This window comes from Rhinatrema bivittatum, chromosome 3 (assembly GCF_901001135.1).
Source record: "Rhinatrema bivittatum chromosome 3, aRhiBiv1.1, whole genome shotgun sequence".
Taxonomy (NCBI): Eukaryota; Metazoa; Chordata; class Amphibia; order Gymnophiona; family Rhinatrematidae; genus Rhinatrema; species Rhinatrema bivittatum.
This window is the reverse complement of record NC_042617.1, coordinates 371,654,149-371,676,551: the sequence shown is the minus strand read 5'-3', so window position 1 is coordinate 371,676,551 and position 22,403 is coordinate 371,654,149. Positions and strand designations below refer to the sequence as shown.

General features: G+C 44.2%; 1 protein-coding gene across 2 annotated transcripts in view; it reads right to left on the bottom strand.

Moving 5' to 3' along the window:
* Positions 1 to 22,403, bottom strand: part of IBTK (inhibitor of Bruton tyrosine kinase) — a 263,811-nt gene that overhangs the window by 83,736 nt on the left and 157,672 nt on the right. For both annotated transcript variants that reach the window (XM_029595548.1, XM_029595549.1), the window contains 2 exons: positions 6,305 to 6,406; positions 150 to 267 (listed from right to left, as the gene is read on the bottom strand). In XM_029595548.1, coding sequence (XP_029451408.1) covers positions 150 to 267; positions 6,305 to 6,406 — 220 coding nt within the window. The remainder of the gene's footprint in view (positions 1 to 149; positions 268 to 6,304; positions 6,407 to 22,403) is intronic.

The window sequence follows — 22,403 nt, the reverse complement described above, 5'->3', positions numbered from 1 at the left end:
CTGGATGGACCAAGTGGTTTTTTTTTATCCGCTGACATCTATCATATTACTAGTTATGCCATAAAGTTTAAAATTCAAGAACATGTATTTTTACCAAAAGTTAATTTAGTTGAACTTTTAAAGACCTGCACAGTTTAGAACAGTCTTACCTTGCTTCAAGGAAAGCTGACAGGTTTAGTCCTACAAACTGTAAACAAGATAGCTTCAATTGCTCAGCATTATACATTGCTGCGAACTCAAGGAGCTCTGCACCATTCTTTAAATTAACTAAAAATAAGGGAGCAAATTGAAACAATTAGTAGATGTCCTCGAACTAGCTTTTGTCATTCATATATACAATGCGAGGTAGACATTCAAAAGCCATATAGACTGTTAAAGTTACCCGTCTAAATGACAAGTTTTGGAATATTCAGCCTCTTATCCAGCTAGATTTTAGGCAGATAAGTCATTATCTGCCTAAAATCTAGTTATATAAAAAAAGCGTTCCGGGAGCAGGATGTGCCATTGAACAGATTATCTGGCCACACAAGGACCAATAACTAAAAAAATCTAACCAGTTATATTCAAATATAGCCAGTTAGGTTTTTTACTTATCCGGCTACATGTAACCAGATAACTTTAGGCAAATATATTCAGCGGGAAATTTATTTCGCTGAATTCACTAACTGCCATTGAGCAGGTCTAAAGTTATCCAGTTATCTTATCTGGCTAACTTTAAATGTGTCCAGATATATTCAGCAGCACGGCCAAAACATTGAATATCCCTGCTAAGTTAACCAGTGCTCCCTTCACAGACTTCTAATCATACTGAAGTCAATACTCAATAGCCATTTAGATGGATAACTCATAGGTTATCCAACTAAATGGCAAGTTTTGATATATTCAGCCACTTATCCAGCTAAATTATTGCCAGGTTATAATTTAGCCAGATAAAAAATGGCATTCATGGGCATTCCAAAGTTATTTGGCAAACTGAGCTGATTTTTTTAACTATATATCAGCTAAGTCATCAGTCCTTGTGTAGCCGGATAACTGCCACTTAACCAGACGTTTAAAAAAAAAAAAAAAATCCAGTTAAGTGGCGATCTTGTCAAAAATAGAAAAACTTCATGATGGCCTCCCGGCCAATTACTACTCCACCACCACAAATATTGCAAACCCCCCCCCCCCCCCCCCTAACAAGGATCCACATCAAGGCCCACTAAATTAAAAAAGAAAAAAAAAAAAGTTCAAAAGCTTTTATACCCGCCAGTCCTCCAACCCCCAACCCCTTCCCCTCTCTCCCTGGTAAATATAAAAAATAAATAAAATAGAATACTGCTGACTTGCACCCCCCCCCCCCATACCATAACCCTGCCCCCCGAAGCTCTCCCACCCACCCCGCACCTGAATGCTGGGTTCATTTTAAAACTTCAAATTGCAGTTCAGAGTGATTCCAGGTGCTTTTGCTTTATTTTTTTTAAAGTGTGGATAGGATAATGTTAGAAGCGCATGCTATCCAGCTCACGCTTCTAGCGCTACAAAGAAAGTAAAGCAACAACGTCCGGAATCATTCTCAACTGCAATCCCGATTTTTAAAACGGGCCCAACATTCAAATTCTGAGTGGGTGGCAATGTGGGAGGAGCGAGGGGGCAGTCTTTTTTTTTTTTAAGTATTTACAGGGGAGGGAGGAGAAGAGGGCTGGAGGGCCGGCACACAATTTTTTTTTTTAAATAAATTTAGAGGGATATGAGGGGGATCCCAACCCGGGGGGTGGGGGGGGTGATATTTGTGTTGGTAGTGGGAATTTGGCTGGGAGGCCTACAAAGTTTGTTTGTTTTTTTATCTGCTTAAGTGGCTGGTTATCCGGACACATAGGGAGAGATAACTAAAAAAAAATCTCACCCACTATATTCAAACATAGCCAGTTAGGTTGGGGGGTTTTTTTTGTTTGTTTTTTTTACTTACCCAGCTACATGTAACTGGATAACTTTAGACAAGTATATTCAGTGGGAAGTTTATCTTGCTGAATATATAGGACAAGTTATCTGGCTAACTTTAGCCGGATAACTTGTCCACTAACTGGCTTACTGAATATGGACCTCATTGTTTTAGAATACCCTACTTTACATTGTTCTGGCAATCTCTCAAGCTCAGTTATGTTCCATTTATTGTGCAATATAACTAGGGACCTTTGTTTTCAGTTTTTATTTTATTTTGCCTAGGAATTTTAAAGTTATAACAACAGATGTCAGTGGAAAAATGACTGATACAACACAAAGGAGAACCAGTGGAAAAGTCATTTTTCTACTGATTTCCTTTTTGTTCTAACATTGAAATTCAGAAGCAAAATCAAATAAAAACTAAAAATGAAGGTTCTTAAATATGACTGATTAGTTTTTGTTATATGAACATATACATAGATATAAATAAGCGACTCTGCTTTATGTGACATCCTGACATCCTCACAAATGACGGTCCTCACAAATGGATGACTTTATTCAATGGAGCCTGGCCCAGAACTTTTATGTTCAAGTTTCTAGAACTTTGCTGTGCCTCACTAGGCATGCTCGGCATGCTATTATGCCATGTGTCCATGAGAGGACCACTTCAATTTTATTTCTTCGCTTAAATAAGAAGCCAACTCCAAGAGAGGTGGGCTGATTTCATGAAGACAAATATCCTGCTGTCTTCAGAGAACACCGGTTACAGGTAAGCAAATCTGTTCCATCCGTGGGCAAGCAGGATGGCAGTCTTCACAAATGGGGGAATCCCTAGCTACAGAGTGCCCTGAACTAAAAAAAAGGGGGGGGGAAAACCCCAGTGTAAATGGGCATAACTGTTTTTTGTTTTTTTTTGGCAACAAGCCTTTTTTAATTCTATATTTTTCTTCTGAGGGGCAACTTAGAACAAAAAACCACATTCTGCACGACAGAGAGAGCTGCTGACACTCCGCCCTCGAGGTTGCCTGAGCCCTAGTGGAACGCGCTCTCAACCCCTCTGGCACCAATCAGCCCTTACAGATGTAAGCCGATGCTATCATCTCTCGTAACCAGTGAGCAATAGTGCCCTTGAAAGCCTTATTTCCTTTCTTTGCTCAGCTGAACAGGACAAACAGATGACCCAATCTCCGAAAAGCATTCGTCACCTTGAGATTCACTGATGCTCCCTAGCCAAAGGAGTATTGGCCATCAAGTTCAGAAAGGCAGGAAGCTAGACTACCTGACTGAGATGAAAAGAGGATACCACCTTAGGCAAAAAGGAAGGAACTGTACATAAGGCTACATCCTTTGAAAAGCGGATGAAGGGGTCCCTGCACAATAACGCTTGCAGCTCTGATATTCACCTAGCTGAACAGATGGCCACCAGAAAAACAATCTTCAGGGTTAATTCCCTCAACGACGCCTTCCACATTGGTTCAAAGGGAGGGCCACATAGAACGCAAAGAACCAAAATTCAGATTCCAACCCAGACAGATCTTGCGCACTGTAGGATGCAGATGTTTTGCTCCTTTCAGAAAATGAACCATATCCGGATGAGTCACTAACGGTCTACCCTGAACCCTGCCACGAAGAGAACCCTAGGCTGCTAACTGGACCCAAATGGAATTATAGGCCAAGCCCTTTGCTAAGCTGCTCTGCAAAAAGGCCAGGACCTGAGGAATATCCATCTTTAAAGGCTGCACCCTGTTCTGAAAACACCACAATTCGAAGACTCTTCATACCCTGACATAAACAATTGAAGTGGAAGGTCCTCTTGCCTGCAGCAAAGTCGCAATCACCAGCTCTTAATAGCCCTTCAAATGGAGTTGCTGCCTCTCAAAAGCTGGGAAATACTGCCCTAGGGGTCATGGTCGCACAATGACAACACCCTGGGACATCAATCGATGTCCCCAGGTACAAAACACATCTATCATAAGGATCCGTGTAGACATGTCCTTGTCCCACCCTCAGTATAGGTACACTATACTGAGGGTGCTATTAAACTACTGGTTCTCTTTCCCTAAGTAGTTACATCAACAATAAGAGAACTCAAGAATATATCAACATTCAAATTCCCATTTTATTCATAAATTGTATATATATAAAAGATCCTATCTAGACAATAATTGCTCTCTAGCACAATCATCCTTCCATACCTCAGTCATACCACACATATAAAAACATCATATTATAATATAAAACTCCATCACCAAAAATGTGTTTTCAATACAGATAACAATATAAAGTGGCTGTTGCAATATCATATACTCTAAATTTAAATATATATCACATCACATTGCAATTTCTTTCCTTGGATGTATACAACTTCATCTGCTCATATCACAGCATTAAACTCCTATTTTAATTCTCACAACCAAAACGGTGACATCGTCCGCTGGACCTGTCCCACAAGGGACATTGTTTCAAGCCGTTGGGTCTGCTTATCCATGACAGGATGAAAAATCAATGAAGCAAAATGTAATTATGCAATGATTGAGCAGTCAGTGCCACAGGTTCAATAACAAAAGGAAACTTGGAAACGACTGAAAAATCTACTTAAGACACCAGAAGGAGTAGAAAAAGAAAAAGTCCATGGGGGCCCCACGATGAAGGATTCCTGCCTGACAAAACTGGAAAATTTCCACAGAAGGCAGGAGAATAGGGATCTGTGACTGGGTGTCTCTGCGGAAAAGAAGAGACTGAATGATGCATGACATTATGGCATGCTGCACGCAATTTGACATAAAAAGAAACTGACCTAAGAATTCCGGGCCTGGCTCCATCGGAAGAGGTCACGCATTTGTGAGGACTACCATCCTGCTTGTCATTAGAGAAACACTTTTTTTTTTCAGATAAAACACTTGACAATTTAGGTCACTGGATGCAGGATGGGAAGAGGTATGGCAACACCATTAGTACATGCCAATTGCACTTCTTCCTTGGTGAGTGTACACCCTCCCTCTTATCCCACTTCTAGTACAATTGTCTCACTCCTCCACTCCATTTCATACCCCACTCTTGTCTCTTCACACCCAGGAGTAGTCATCTCTCCTTCAGAACCCTCATTTCCCTCCTTCTCTTTCCCCTCTCACCATTCTCTCCCTTCCCCTGCAGCACTCTCAACTATCTCCTCCCAGTCCCCTGAACCTCCTTCTCCTATAACTCTTCTAATACCTTCTGTTCTCCTGGCCATCTTGCCAGTCAAGAAAACACATTTGTCTTAGAAAGTGGGCAAATACATTTTCAAAACCCTGAAGATGTGACAGAAGCCCCCCAAGACAACATCTTACTGGTGCAATTAATATGACCATATGAGGACAGTTTTCAATCACCATCCCTTTACTAATAACCAAGAACTGGGATGTCATCCCTCCATCCATCCAAGAACTAAACAAATTATATGCTATCCTTGCAGCAAAGGAGACACAGGTTCTATGATAATAAGCACTCTTCCCCAAATGACAAAATTATGCTTTGTTAATTTTATGAAACTAATTATATCCTTTGTAAATCGAGTTAAGACTAGATTCAAATTAACTGGATACATTTTTTACTATAATCCATCCAAGTGTAATATTGTAAAGTGTAAATTAATAATTTTTTTTTAAATAATTGACTGATAAGGAACAAACATCAGTTAAAAAAATGGTTCTCAGCTTAACTAGCTTGTCTGTTGAAACAGTATAAATGTTTGAAAAATGGAAAATAATTTTAATTTGCACAATGATGTTACTATAGATTTCTAGAGGATTTATTATCAGTCCCCACTGATGGCATTTCGCCCTTAAAGAAATAGAAGGGCAATTTTCAAAGCCATGTACCTGGGTACAGTAGCTTGTATTCCAGTCAGTTTTCAATGTTTAAGAGTGCTTCCATATTTTCTGTTTGCGTGAGCAGTCAAGCAGGGGAAAAATAGTGCACATGATTTTGAAAATTCAAATATACATGCACTGTTTTGCTCCCCTAATCTAAACACACCCATGGGAATGCTAAAAGTACATACACTGTGGAAGCCTGTGTGTACTTCTTAGCCAGGCCAAGGAGGGCAATTTTCAGACAAGGTTTAATATAAAATATTAAATGGTTCTGTATTTTTTCACTCCTGATTACTCTAACAGCATAAAACCAATAAGAGTGCATCAAAGATAGGTAGGTTATAAGTTTTGGGACATGAAGATTGACAGGGGTGATTTATTTTTTGGATCTATGCATATCTGTGGACTACAACTATGCATGGCTCAGAAAGCATGCTTCTTTAGTTCTGGATGGAATTTCTTTTATAAACAGTGTTAACTCCTAGAATCAAAAAATCTGATAAAATAACATTTTTTTAAAAACTCACATTTTTCAGTAATTGCTACTTCACACATCTCTTTCAATCGTGCTATAAGGAGTTGATCAGCTACTACAAGTACATTACAAATAAATTCCACGTTTTCTGACACTGACAAATAAAGAGAAGATGTAGTTATTATCATACAAAGTTTGTTGCATTTCATATAAGAATATAAACAGGAAATAGAGAATTCAACACAATACACATTTTATACAAGGAATTCCTTTCCTTTTTCATAGTGAATTTTTAGAAATTTTTATTATGATTGTTATCAATTACTTTGGTAATTCTGTTTACCTAGATTGATTATGTAATGACTATATTTAGCTGATGGTTTCGTTTTTACAATTTTGCAGGTAGGATGGTACTGCATAAGGTCTATTGGGTGAGAGTACTTCCTTTGTTACAGAGATTACATTGTTTATGATTAAACAGTGGTCCAAATTTAAAAATGTTGACTCTTGTAGATTGGGTGCTGAGAATTAATGGGCTTGGATATTTACAAAATAAATTTTGGTGGTATAGACCAGTGCATATGCTTAGATACTGTAAGGCGGTTATGTTTGAGGTCCCTTTATTTATGGAGGTTAGGAAAGCTCATGTGAGAGCAAGAACATTTTCTATTGCTGCACCCACTTGGTGGAATTATTTGCTCAGATTTGATTGGAGGCAAATTATAGCTCATTTAAGAAAGAGAAAAACATGGATTTTTCCTGTGTAGGCTGAGTTTTGTAGATATTCTTGATCAAGTTTGCAGTGGGGGATGGAGTATTTTTTGAAGGTGGCAACAGAATTGGAATGGATTAGATAAGAATGTGTAGTATGTTTAAGTGTTAGAAGATACAGATGGGAAGAACATGTGGTGGATATTTATGAAGTAATTATTGTTTCTTCGGCTCGTGGTGATAATGTATTTTGTTGGTTTTTATTTATGACTGATTATAGTTTGTTTTATGCTTTGTATTTGCTGTTGATTTTGTACACCACTTTGGACAATTACTATCTGATCAGGGAAGCAATTTACAAGGATGGTAAACAAACCTTCACATATACATTTATCCTTACACACACACAATATTGTAAAAGTTATACACAGTAAAGTGTTCATTGTTGAACAGCACTCTCACATAACATACAGAATATATGAATAATTTAAATAGAGGAAACATATGTAAGGCACACAATATATGTTAAGTAATACAAAGAATTTTCATTATTACAGATTTATACCATGTGCTCCGCCTTTGGACCCCTGACATTTCATAATGGTATGCTTTCTTAAGGATGGGGTGGAAATGCAATGCTGAGTCTCCCTTTTGGAGGCCATAAAAATGTTAAGAAATACCTAATTTTGTGCAGGCATTTTTAAGCATATTTGTATCCTAACTTTCCTAGGACATATTGTACACAGGGAGAGTAACTTTGAAAGTTATTTCCATGCAAAAAAATTGATTTAAAAAAGTTGCCTTCCCAGTCAGTGGATTCATTTACATGCATAGTACCTCTACATTTGTAACTTTACCCACAGTGAGGAAAATATGTTCCTGGAAACAGGATTAGGAAGTGATTTGCACTTAAAAAATACTTTTGAACTTTCAAAAGTATGCACATATTTTTGTTGGGAAAACAACCTGCATAAAATAGCAGATGTAAATGTATACAGCAAGTTTTCCTGAGATAATTTTCAAAGTGAAAATACACTTTGAAAACTGGGAACAAGTTTGCAGAGAAGAAGTACCCACAAACCTTGCATCAATGCAAGCAGTTGGAAAATGACCCTCTCCCTCCCACAGACTAATTACAATTTCACCTTGGTTAACTGACAGCCCTACTTTCACAAAGGCCACAATATTGAAAAGAAAACAGCTAAGTTACAGGATCATTTTTTATTGTGCGATGTGCTGGTATCACAGCGGTATTCAAATTAGGGGAAGGGGAGGAGTATGGGCGGGATTTGAGTGGAGTGATCTCCTGGCAACGATGCGGGAGATAATGTTTTTCAAATTATCGTCAGCAGCACCGCGGGATATGTTTTTCATACCTTTTCCCATGGCGTTATGGGGGCGATAGTGGGCCGGATTTTAAAAGGGTTATGCGCATAACCCTTAAAAAAGCCCCTTGTGCGCGCCGAGCCTATTTTGCATAGGCTCGGTGGCGCGCGCAAGCCCCTGGATGAGCGTAAGTCCCGGGGCTTCGCAAAGGGGGCGTGTCCAGGGCATGTCAGGTGGGTGGCATGAATTTTGGGGCGGGGCGGGAGGCGTGTCGGGGGTGTGACGCCGGCCCGGGGGCATGGTCGAGGCCTCCGGACCAGCCCCCGGGTCAGGTGATGGCGCGCCAGCACCCCGCTGCTTCGGGCAGGCATAACTTTGCCGACAACGGTAGGGGGAGTTTAGATAGGGCCGGGGGGGTGGGTTAGGTAGGGGAAGGGAGGAGGGGTGGAAAGAAAGTTCCCTCCAAGGCCGCTCCGATTTTGGAGTGGCCTCGGAGGGAACGGGCAGCGCGCATAGGGCTTGGCGCGTGCAAGGTGCACAAATGTGCACCCCCTTGAGCGCGCCGACCACGTATCTTGTAAAATCCGGCGTACGTTTGTTCGCGCCTAGTGCGCGAACAAAAGTACGTGCGCGCGTAAGTTTATAAAATCTACCCCAATGTGCGGTGCAGCCGCACCACAGCAGGGAAAACTTCACCGCCATGATGCAGCCGGCTGCCCACTATCGCCTCCACCGTTCCCTTTTTTTCACGATACATCAATCTGCTATAAATACAGCAGAATAGTGAATCTAGGGGTAAGTTAGCCTGATAAAACTTATCCGGCTAACTTACATGTGATATTCAGCAGCAAAGTCCGATTATTGGCATTATCTGGGTAAGGGGGTCATTTATCAAAGTGCTATATGACGTTTTCACATGCAAAAAACGTCTTTTATGTTTGGTGTGATGCAAATGAGAAAAAGGGGAGGATATTGGGGTGGGCATTTTGGCCAAGTGGGCTGGGCTCACAGGTTTGTGAAGCCGTATTGCACGGCTTTAACGCAAATGTTAATGACACCTTTTTCATTTGCGTAAAGCTTCGCACATGATGTTTTAAGTGAGAGAGAGAGAGAGACAGACAGACAGACAGAGACTGGCTGACTAGCCATAATGCCCTCACGCTAGATAGGTATTTATATCTGTATGGGAGGCCCACCTAGTAACTCGGGTGAGGTTTAGGTATTAGTGTAGGGGTTAGGGGCCACTTTGACATTCAAAGTGAGACGTACGAACAGAACAGTGCTCTCTTGTGAAGATTTGATGACCTTCGGAGTGAGGAAACTCACCCAAAGATGAGATTTGTGCAATGTTCTCTCAACCTAGCTTAATGGATTCTCTACCTGGGTAACATCAAGCTAGGTTGAGAGAACATTGCACAAATCTCATCTTTGGGTGAGTTTCCTCACTCCGAAGGTCATCAAATCTTCACAAGAGAGCACTGTTTTGTTCGTACGTCTCATTTTGAATGTGAAAGTGGCCCCTAAACTCTACACTAATACCTAAACCTCACTTCGAGTTACTAGGTGGGCCTCCTATAGAGATATAAATACCTACCTAGGATGAGGGCATTATGGCTAGTCAGTCTCTCTCTCTTTTGTTGTAGAAGGGCCCTGACAGCTAGGCTGGCTCTACCAGAGCTTAGACCTACTAAACATGGTCTCCCCAGTGGTCGTATGTAGGAAATACAACAATTCGCATAGGTATTAGTGCAAATTGTGAAAAACTGCCTATTACCATAACACACGCCCCTTTTCCTATCGCATGCGATATTTAGTGCATTTTGATAAATCCAGGCCTAAGTTAGCTGGATAAGTAGCATTTCCCTGATCTGACCATTCCCTGCCAAATTATAAGGCTAACTACTTAGCCAGGTAAGTGACTTAGCCGTCTAAGTGGCAACTGTTAAATGTAACCCGATATTCAGTGGCTGCCATTTAAACTGGTTAAGTTCTACTTATCTGTTCAGCAGCTTTTGAATATCGAGTTAATAGTTTATATGTCTAGTTCATTGTTAACCTTTATCACAATTATCTTGTTATTTCTTTCCTTCAGTAAGTGGACAGACTGAGTGGGTCAAGGTACTTATCTGCCAACAATTATATTTTAGTATGTAACATTTTACTGTATTTTTTAATTTACAAGATAATGGAATACAATTGATTTGACACCAATATAAGTTACCAAATGATTAATCTGGCTGAACATATATGCTGTGAATTCAATCTAATATAACTGTTGATTAATAATTCATCTGAATTAATTGGAAAATGTCATCTCTCGTTTTGCACATACTAAAAATGACCATGTAAAATCATTTTAAATAAAAAAAAATTATTGCTCTGGGAAAAACTAAGTCAAATTCTAGAGTTAGAACTTGATTATCCTGTGCTGAGCCTGTTTATACAGGTGCATAATGAATATATTCTATTCTAATATGCTTCAAACTAAATTACAGCTATTCTTCTAAATGTATACAGTTAAGTGGTAAGAACTGCATACAAAGACTTCACTGCTGTTAAACATTTCTGTATATGTTTTATAATGTATCTTAAAGATTCATTTATGTGAAGAAGCGGGCTGAAATTTTCCTTTGCTAGGATTATTCTGGTTAGATAGCGAAGACTTGAGGAAGAAATGCCTTTCCCTGTGTAGTATCCAGGCAAGCTCCTATGAAATCTAGTATGTGTGCTGGTTGAACATTGGATTTCTGTAAATGAATCCTAAGGATTGAAGGATGTTCATTGTACATAGAATGGAGACACACACTTTCTAAATTGTATTACTGGATACGTTAATTGTCTAAGTAGGGAAAAAACAAAATCTTCTTCCTTAAAATGAGCAGAGACTACAGCAAGGCTTTTTGAGAACACCCTGGGAGCTGTCGAAAGCTCAAAAGCAAGAATACAATGCTAGTAAGGTTCACTGGCTATGGTGAAATATAGAAATTTTCTCTGCTCCTTGTAAATTAAAATGTATGTAGGCAACATTGAGGTCCAGTGTAATCTGCCAATCTGAAGGACAGTCCCTAGAAATGTCATCCTGGACTTTACTTTCCACGTGTTTGTTGAGATCGCCAAGATTCAAGATAGGACAGAGACAACCCATTTTCTTCAGAATGAAAAAGTACTTGGGAGTAGAAGTCTGTTTCTATGTTGTAATGGGATTGACTGCATTGCATTTTCTGCAAGGAAGGTTGACAGTTCTCGTTCTTCCCTATTCATACAGTGATTCTTTGGAGGGATTGTTTAGAAGTAACGTTTTGAAATTTAAACTCTCTCTGATGAATGATTTTTAATACTTAATAGTCTGTTATCAAAGGCCATAATGGGCTGAAATATTGAGACCTCCCCCCCCCCTCCAAATCTAATCTGAAAATTTAGTTGACATTGGTTTGTGTTGGGCTCTTTCCCTAGCATGAGGCCTGCTTTCCTATTGATGTTGCTGCCATTGCATGCGAAGCTTATGAAAAGGATAGGCTTGGTATCTTTGTGAGCAGAAGTACACGGTAGATCTAATATAACACGGCTCACTATAACGTGAAATTGCTTATGACACAGTCAAAGGTTGGCTACCATTTTTTTCAATATTAAAATGTTTCCTGTTCATACCCCAAATCAGTCCAGACAAGTGGGTTTTGCATCCCTACGAGCAGATGGAGGCAGAGAACTAAAAACTTTGAGGCACTGCTACATAACAGAGTGCCACCTGCAGTCCCTCAATATTTTTCTGTCTCCAGCAGATGGTAGAGGTGCAAACCTGCAGTTAAGAAAAAAGAAAGAAAGAAGAGACAGAATGGACTTAAGAGAAGTCATCTTGAATTTCTCCTTGTGGATGTATTTGTTGAGTGCACATAGGTCCAGGATTGGAGGTAGGCCTCCCAATTTCTTGGGAATGAGGAAGTATTGTGAATAGAAACTGGGGTGAGTGTAGAGACAGGTAGTTCCCGAATGCAGTTTTGCTAGGAATATCTTGACTTCCCGAAGGAGAGGGCCCCTGTGTGCTGCTCGATGCTTCTGGGGAACTAAGTGTGATATGGTTGGAATGGACGTAAAGTGGAGGGAATAACCTTCTTTTATTATTGTAAGGACCCATTGATTGGATGTGATATTGAACCATGCTGGGAGGAATCCGGATAATCTTCCTCCCACTGCAATGTCTGAGCCAGTGGCGGAATTATCTTTATAAACCTTGCTGGGTTTTGGATGGTTTGGGTTCCGCTGGTGGATGGGCCTGTCGAGGGGCTCTTGTCCTTGGTCGTAAACCTTGTGGTTGGTAAGGTTGTCGTCGAGTTGGCTGATAAGGTTGAGGCCTATAATAAGAGTATGGCCGGTAGGTCCTTTGGTAAGTGGGCTTCTTATAAGACGGGTATTGTCGCCTGAATGATACAGCCTGATGTGGAGATGTCAGGGATAACACAGCTGTTTTTTGTTCCTTCAGCTTCGTGACTGTTTTGGTGAACTTGCGGATGACACTAAGATCTGCAACAGAGTGGACACACCGGAAGGAGTGGAGAGAATGAGACGGGATTTAAGGAAGCTGGAAGAGTGGTCGAAGATATGGTAGCTGAGATTCAATGCCAAGAAGTGCAGAGTCATGCATATGGGGTGTGGAAATCCGAAAGAACTGTATTTGATGGGGGGGGGGGGGGGGGGGTGAAGGGCTGATGTGCACAGAGCAGGAGAGAGACCTTGGGGTGATAGCGTCTAATGATCTGAAGTCGGCAACACAATGTGACAAGGCGATAGCTAAAGCCAGAAGAATGCTGGGCTGCATAGAGAGAGGAATATCGAGTAAGAAAAGGGAAGTGATTATCCCCTTGTACAAGTCCTTGGTGAGGCCTCATTTGGAGGACTGTGCTCAGTTCTGGAGACCGTATCTCTGAAGGGACAGAGACAGGATAGAGGCGGTCCAGAGAAAGGCGACCAAAAAGGTGGATGGTCTTCATTGAATGACTTATGAGGAGAGATTGAAGAATCTAAATATGTACACCCTGGAGGAAAGGAGGAGCAGAGGTGATATGATACAGACTTTCAGATACTTGAAGGGTTTTAATGATCCAAAGACAACGACAAACCTTTTCCGTTGGGAAAAAAAAAATCAGCAGAAGCAGGGGGTCACGATTTGAAGCTCCAGGGAGGAAGACTCAGAACCAATGTCAGGAAGTATTTCTTCACGGAGAGGGTGGTGGATGCCTGGAACGCCCTTCCGGAAGAAGTGGTGAAGACCAAAACTGTGAAGAATTTCAAAGGGGTGTGGGATAAACACTGTGGATCCATAAAGTCTAGAGGATGTGAATGAAAAGAGGCATGGGGGTGGCTTGCGGGAATGACAGCTACTACCTGGAGATTAATACCCTTATTCAAAAAACATACACATGGTTAATGCGACTCCAACATTGCTCTATGCTTCAACGGCAAGAGGAAATGTGGAAAAAAGGATTTGCATTCACAAAAAAGCGGAGGAGTAACTTGCTTGTTGTGGTGTTACTACCCCAAACCAAATAAGCCTGATACTTCACTTGGAATACATATCCAGCGCTGCTCACTGCCTCAACGGCAGGGGGAATGAAGAAAAGAGGATTTATATTCAGACAACAACCAACAAGGAGTGAATTGCACAGGCTGGGTAAACAAATAAGCATGGGAGTAGCTAGCTTATTGCAGCATTTACTACCCCTAACCAATTAAGCTAGATACTTCACTTAGATGTAGCTCCAGCACTGCTCTCTACATCAATGGTGGGGGTGAAAGGTAAATAGAACCAAAAAGTTACTAAATAAAGGCCAAGCGTATCAGATAAGTATGAGAAAAAAATAAGTGTGAAAGCTTGCTGGGCAGACTGAATGAGCTGTTTGGTCGTCTTCTGCAATCATTTCTATGTTTCTATGTAAACAGGTTGTCCGGTCAGCATGGAAGGTTAGCCAGCTTGTCATGGACATTGTCCCTGATGGTGCTTGACCGGAGCCATGCCAATCATCTTACTGCTATAGAGTTTGCTGAAGTTTTGGAAGAGATCTCAAAGCCTTCATATATAGAATGCAGAAGATGTCTGAGACCTTCTTCCATTTGTGGTATTCTGTATGCAGGGTGGAGTCTGAAGATCCCTGCGTCAGTTACAGTTTCAGAGCCTGTAAGTTCTCGAACACGTACTGGGCGATAAAAAACTGATGGTTTTGAATTTTTGCGTTAAGCATGCTCGATTGATAGGAGCGCTTCGCGAAATCATCCAGTAATTTTGTGTATCTAGATGGTAGTGTATTTGAATGCAACTTGGATTTTTTTGCTTTTTGCCTTGTGGACTCTAAGACCACCGATTGATGGGGTAGTTGAACCGTAGAATAAAATGGGGTGTCCCTCATACGATATCAGTTTTACGTGAAGTCGATGGAGTAGTGTCCCAAGCTTTCTCCATCAGTGTATTCAGCACTTGGTGTTGAGGCAGTGCTGCTGGTTCACTGGGAGTGTCAAATATTTTTAATATGCCCATCATTTCCTGGCGGGGATCATGAAGTTTCCTGGTCTCTATATTAAGGAGTAGACCTACTTTTTCTAGAAACTGTGAATACGTTAAGTCCTCAGGCGGAGATGCCGGTTCGGGCGGGATCTCAGCTGGGTCTGAAGGGTACCCCGTCAATGAAACATCGGAGGAAGATGTAAGTATAAACTCTTCCAAAGGTGTTGGTGGCCTCTGTGGCTGGACCTTCGGTGATGGTCTGGGGACAGAGGGGTCTTCTGGCCTGGGTGGAGCCTCCACTGGAGTAAGCGGTGGAGGCGTATTTTGTTGTTGTTGTTCTATCGACTTTAAAAATTGTAACAGGATGTTTGTTATCTGGGTAATAGCTTGCGAAGCTAGCTCAGAGGTTGAGGGTATAGAAGGCAGGGTCTCTATCTGCGATGGGGCAGTAGGAGCTGCCATGGTCAACGGGCTTTTGGGTTGTGCCGCGATTGGTGGAGGTGACAAAATCCTATGATGTTGTTGTCCAGGTGATGGATCCAACCTCTGTCCGAGAGAGGATGATTGTCTGTCCTCGAGATGTGGTGGAGATACGTCTTGGTCAGAATCAACCACAAAGAGTGGAGAAGGTTCCCTCGGTCTATTATGGCCAGATATATGGTTTTTTTTGGCTCCTGCTGCTTCAGGTGCGTCAGCTGTTTTGGTTTCTGAGATCCTGCGTCGACAGGCGTCGAATGCATCGGTGGTGCATCGACGGCGCAGTTGCGACGCACTCTCCTCCATGCGTCAGTGCATCCATGTACTTTAGGTGCATCGGTGCGTGGATGCTACCAAGGCGCGTTGGAGAGTCGAACGCGATTCAGATGGAAGTAGTTCCTTGCTTCAGTGAGCCGATAGCGCCCGCGCCGTGCACTGGATCTTTAAGGGGCATCGGCAGTGGGTCCGCAGAAGAGGCCCTTCTGTGAGAGGTTGACTTCTTTTTGTGTTTTGGGCCTGGAGATGATCTGGTAGAAGCCTCTGAAGGCATAAGAGCTCGATGGTGCTACCTTAAGTTGCTGGATTCGAGCTGCTCGCTGGCGCTGCGCTCTTGGGGACATACGGCCGCAGTCCCTGCAACTTTCCTGATCATGATCAGGTCCCAGGCAGAGGTAGCATGACTGATAGCCATCAGTTACTAACATGATTTTGCCACAGGCACAGAATTTAAATCCTGGGAAAGGCATAATAGGATTTAAGCCTTTTCCTGTGGTGATTAAGTCTTCTTTCTGTTTTTTGGGTTTTTTTACCTCACAAAGGTCTGGAGAGTGTTTAAAACCTGCTCCACGTGCGATCAGTCACGCGGAAAAAAAATGGACTGAGGAGCCTCAGGCAAATGTGGGAAGATACAAGAGAGGGAGCACCTAGCTAAAAGACTTTACTAGAATTAGAGAGCTCCACCACCTAGTGGCACGGAAGACGTACCCAGGCAGCATGGCTAATTCAGCTGCTTATCTACGTGAAAATGCCTTAACTTTAAAACAGATATTGGGTTCTTGTCAGGTTTTTAAGATTTAAACCAATAGGTAGCATAAGTGTACAAAGGAAAAAAATAAAGTATGATTGCTGCACAGAAGGCTTCTCAGTTTGTATGAATGAGGCTTAATATTTTTAGTTTTGAAACTATTTGGGTATCAGCTGTAAGGACTGGGAAATCTTTTGTTTAGACAGATTTATCATATATCAGAGCAGCTAAAATAATCTATAGCAACTCTAAATCATAAGATTAAAATGAACATTATAAAAGCATACAGATAGCCTTAAAGATAAGGCATAGAAAATGTGAGAATGAAAGTTTATTGGTCCAAGATTCATTTTAAAAATATCAAGTTATTTGAGGATATGGACAACATGAGATGCTGTAATCTGTGCCTCATCAATTTTCAAAAAAATGTCTTCAGTCTCATTGTGCACATTATTGAAAGATATTTTGCTAAATTATTAAAAGTACCTCTTGATTCCTTTCATCCGATCTCTAGAGCCTAGTACCCATCAGCTATAAAAGAAAACAAGGGGGACAGTTTCTAGATTTGCAGCTGGGAGCCAGCAGGGACGGCCCAAGCCAGGAGGGCAAGTGCGGAAGTTTGCTAGAGCAGCCTGCAGACCGCCAAGCATAACACACTGCTATTTCTGTACAAGTATTTTTCCTTGGTGTTATGATAAAAACATTAAAATGTAAAAAGAAATTCTAAGGAAAAAAGCTTAATACACATTTAGAATACTTGAAAACCTCAAGCCTTTTTTTGGGGTGGGGAGGGAAGTACTGCTAAACTAGTATACAGAATCAAGATGTAGCATATAGAGAACTTACTACTTACCTGATAATTTCGTATTTCTTAGTGTACACAGATGGACTCGGGCCCAGTGGGTTATGCATCTCTGCCAGGAGATGAAGACAGAGCAAACTGACGTTACAGTATATATACTCCTGCAGAGACATCAGCCTGCCAGTATTCTCTTCAAAAGCAACTGTGGACAGACACGAGTGGGCCCACGCCCTAAGCGCGGAGCCCACCACATAACTAGGCATTGCACCCGACATCTTGGTCGAGCTTCCCGGTGGGGGCTCCAGTGGCTGGCTGGGGTCGCAGCACAACCCCTCTTTTTCCCTCCTTGCACTGGTGGCGTGGGCAGGCAGGGGGAGGGGGACGGGCGGTTGCTGAGTGATGATGTCATGGTCCACTTAAAGGGCCATGTCAGAGGCGCAGCTGGCCTCTTCCTGTGTGGCTGGCATTCCCTCCGCATGGGGGCAGCAGGATGCGCCGTGGAGTCGGAGATTTTGAAGGTGGGAGGAGCACTTCGAGAGGACGGGGAGGGCGAGAGAGCACGTTGCCCTCTCTCGGAGGAACCCTTTTGTTGCTTTTCCTCCCCTTTCAGCTGTGCATTTCTTCTGTCGGGGATGTTGGGGGGATGGGGGAAGCACGTGGCCCACTCCTGGAGGAGCCCTTGTTGCTCTTCCTTCCCATCCAGCTTTGCTTTCGGCGCAGCGGATGCATGGGGGGATGGGGAAGGTGGGAGAGCGTGGGTCCCACTCTCGGAGGAGCCCTTGTTGCTTCCTTGCGGACCGTGCTCGGTGGATAATGGGCTCTGCTGTGGTCTCCTGTAGCTGCGTGGGGGGTGCCCAGGGCGGAGGGTCGATGGGTCGGACAAGGATTGTGTGCGGACAGTCTGCACTGCATCGACAAGGAGCAATGTTGCTTGTTTATTTAATTTTGTTTGTTTAATTTTTGTGTTCGGCTTTTTGCTGCTCATAGATTCCGTGTAGGTGCTGTGGGCATTTCCCTGTTCCCTCAGGGCTTGTGATCTGGTTCTTGTGCCTGAAGGCGGCAGAAGGTGGAGGTGGCTTGCCCAGAGTCACAGAGAGCGATGTTGTAGGGAGCGTGAGAATGCGGAGCTCAGATCTGGGCAAATGAGGTCCTGGGGGCTGCGGGCGTAAAGGGGGGTGACCGTGAACTCACTCTGTGCATAGTGGAGATGGTATGCAGGAGGTTATGTGTGTGGAGATGGCATGGGTGTGCATGGATGGCTCGCCTGTTCAGACTCTGTCTGGCTCCCGTATCTTGGTTTCCGGGGTGGTTGCCCCAGGTGGCAGTTTGGTGTTCTTGTTCACTGCATTGGGTTGTGTGGGGTTTGTGTTCAGGGCCATTAGGCATGTCGCGGGGATGGTAATTGCATGCCTAGCAGCGGAGGGACAGTTTGGTGCTTTGTGGTGGCATGTGGGGTGGTGATGGCCAACTGTGGTCTGTGGTGCAGCGCGGATTGCTGGAGTCGGAGTGGAGTTGTAGCCTAGTAGTCAGAGCAATGTGCCCTGAACCTGGGGAGTTGGGGTTCAATTCCCACTCAAGGAATATTAAGGCAGGGTGGCAATGGCCAACCACAGTCAGGCACACAAGCCGCTGGTGACTCGTGGTGGTGGAAAGCGGGTTGAGTGTCACAGAGATCCAGGGGGCTATTGTGTCTTCTCCATCAGGGCAGCTGGTAGGTGCCTCTAGCATGATGGGTGTGCCATCTGCAATGCAAGGGCGAAGTGCTGCAGCCATGGTGTGCTCTGTTGTGTCCTGGGGCTGGCCCACACAGCCGGGGGTTTAGCTGCCACAGTGGCCAGTCAAGCCAGCACAGGCTACAGTCGGAATGACGCAACACGCACCCATGAGGCCTGGGCCCCAGAGTGAGGTCTAGCTAGAGTACTTCAGGGGACACATCAGATACAAGTTCGCCCTCTATTGGCAGTCTGACACGGCCTGCCCGGATACCAAAAAACAAATAGAGATCGCACATCAACATATTCCGGGTACTGGGGGGCAGGAGGAGGAGAGCGGACAAGAAGGGGAAGAACAGGGGAGAAGTTTCCCAAGGACAATCAAAGGTACACAGTTATTCCTCAGAATGATTAGCGTAGTTGGTCAAGGTGATCCCTCTTGGCAAGGGCGGACATTGAGACTGTGTCTTGGCGGTTGCCGACTCTCCAGAGCAGTTTTACACCCTCTGTTTCCATTTCAAGGGGTCCTGATACTGTGACAGGTATCTAGCAATTGGATGTTCGGTTTCGTCCGCATGCTTTGGAGCTTTCTGCGCTTTCCTACGTGATGACCAGAGAAGCATCAGGTCTCGTGTCCCTGGTTCACTATCCCGATGACATTGTGCTTACGCGAGGAGGGGCTGCACCTAAAGCCCCAGTCATACAACACATTTTGCAAGAGGCCCTTCGGTTCGCTGCCTCGTTCCAGAGGACAAGACTGGCAGCACAATAGCAGCCCTCGTCTCCTGGGGATCAAACTTGGTCCCTCCCAGGCGGAGCCCTGACCCCCGTGCAACAAATTGACGTGACTGGCCAATCGAGCCTGGGGCACGTTTGTTCCCTCAAGGCCACCCTGGCCCCATTGTAAAAGTTCTTCCCAGGGGCTGGAATCTCCTGCCCCAAGCAAACCCCCCTCCCCCCCCCCCCCCCCACCGGCAGGTTGGGCTAGCAACTACTGCCGTCAGCAGATGGGTCAGGTCCCCGGGGGTGGGGGGGAATTAGCTTGTGGTCAGGTTCCTCATGGAATTTTGGCGGGCTTCGGCACAAATTCACAGAATGGTCTCCCAGCAGTGGCCTCCAGCTGTGCTCTTACGCATTGGTAGACATTGGCAATGGTGTTTGTTTCAGGGAGCCTGCCGCTCCATCGGACAATCCTCCCTGCACTGTTTTTCTCATTGTAGTCGTCATACACACCAGGGCAGAGCACCCAGATGTCATAGGGTGGTTCTAATGTGATGATGCAGCAGTAGCCCAGTCAGTCAACAGATGGCGTCTCTTGCTTAGGTGCATTTCGGCGCAGGCAGGACACATTGTCCTGGGAGCATTCGGTCAGATGACTAATTCCCTCTCTCGCGACTGATGGTTCCCATCTCCGGGAACTGGCACTGCGTACAGATCTGATCCCATAGTGCCACCATGCGATGGAACTGTTCGGAAGTATGGTTCATTCGTACCTAGCCACGATAATGTCCTCTCACGGCTGGAAGCGGGCTGCCCAGGGCAGTATTTCACTGCGGCGGGGGTGGGGGTGGGGTGATGCTCGGTGAGCTCCTCGGCCCAGCACAATACGCAGAGATTGATGATCCGCGATCTCATGCTGCAGCTTTAGCCAGTCCTGCTTGTGGATGGTTTCGAGTTCGCTCTGCCAAGTTTCCTTTGTGTATGCATTCTGGGGAGCATTGCACATTCGCAGGTGTGCAGCCCGGGGCTTGCGGGGGATTGGGGGGGGGGGGGGGGGGGGGTGTCGTCTGTGTCTCAGATGGCATGCTATTGCCTAGGACCAAGATGGCCCGAGACTGATCAAGGGGCACAGTCAGGTCATCAGTTGGACGTTTGACAGGAGCCTGGTGGCACATCCAGTTGTGGCCACAAACCCGTACTCTCCCACACGACTCCTTGCTCGATCTCACGCCCAAAAAGGGAATGGCTGGTTTCCTGCTTCACCGGGATGGCTCCCATCGGGTAGGTTTGCAGTTTTAGCAGTCTTCAAGTGATATCATGTCATATAAAACATATAAAATGTCATATAAACGGCGCCAGAACACCGGGTGCCTGCGCACAGGGATGCCACACACCATCACCAGCGGGTGATGGTGTGTGGCATCCCTGTGAAAGAAAAAAAGGTGTGTGGCATCCCTGTGAAAGAAAAAAAGGTGAAAGAATCCATCTGGAACTGAGAGGGGAGGAGCGGTGTGTGATCCTCGATTGAGAGACCCGCCCCCCTCTGATGTCACTGAGGACTGTGACAGACATTAAACGGCGCCAGAACACGGGTGCCTGCGCACAGGGATGCCACACACCATCACCAGCGGGCTCCCTGAAATAACTAACAGTGATGATAAAGACAGAAAGAAAGAAAAAAAGGTGAAAGAATCCATCTGGAACTGAGAGGGGAGGAGCGGTGTGTGATCCTTGATTGGGAGACCCGCCCCCTCTGATGTCACTGAGGACTGTGACTGACGTTAAACGGCGCCATAACACCAGGTGTCGCGCGCTGAAGGGGCACTCCCCTTCATGCATCCCGTAGTGTTATCCATTCCCCATGTTCTTTTATATCCCTTGTTAACAATCCCCATATTTAAATGTTTAATGTATTTGACAAAGGTAACGCATAAGTTCCTGCAAATTTTGTTTAAATGTAAACCGATGTGATATGTAAAATCGAACACCGGTATATAAAAGTAAATAAATAAATAGATAAATAAATAAATAAATATGGCATACAGAGCACTCGTGTTCAGGGCGGAGCAGCGAACAATGAAGAATACCATCAGCGGCGGTCTGTCTGTCATCAGGGCTCACCCCATTCGCCAACTGGGGCAGTCACCTCGGATGGAATGATGAGGCCGACCAGGAAGTCCGGAAAATGGTTACCTCCTGGAGGGCAGGGCCTTCTTTGACACAGCAGCCCCAGGCCAGAAGTGACAGGGCTGCTCGTGCCAGCTAGGCGCTTCGCCGAGCAATGGCACTGCGATGGCTGGGTGGTAGGGGCATGCATGGGGACCAGCTTGCTACCCCTCCTGGGTCGGCGAATGATGAGACTTGCCCCTCCAGATACATCAATAGACACCTTGGAGGCAACGATATGCGAACTATTCCTGGGTGCCTGATCTTGGACTACAAGGAATGATACCACTGTTATCTTATATATGATAACCGTGGTATCATTCCTTGTAGTTTACAGATTGTTGCCTTCAAGGTGTCTATTGATGTATCTGAATATGTACTTTTAATAAAGCTGCAGCCTTTTTTTATCCAATATCTGACTTTGTGGTGTTTTCCATTATATTAAAAGTATGTATACAGATATGGTGGTGGGTCAATCAGAGGTGATGGGGAGTGGGAGGGACACGGACGGGATGACACCACAGTCGCGGCTGCCAGAGTTATCGCAAAAACTTGATTAAAACATGATTGAAAACAGACAACCATGCCAACAAGAAACATTGAACTCAGGTAAGAATCTAGATATCCCAAGCTATGGACTGGATGAACACATACCAGTAAGCCCTTGGGATCCGTATCCCCACAGCAGATGAAGATGGAGCAAACTAACCTCACAGTAAA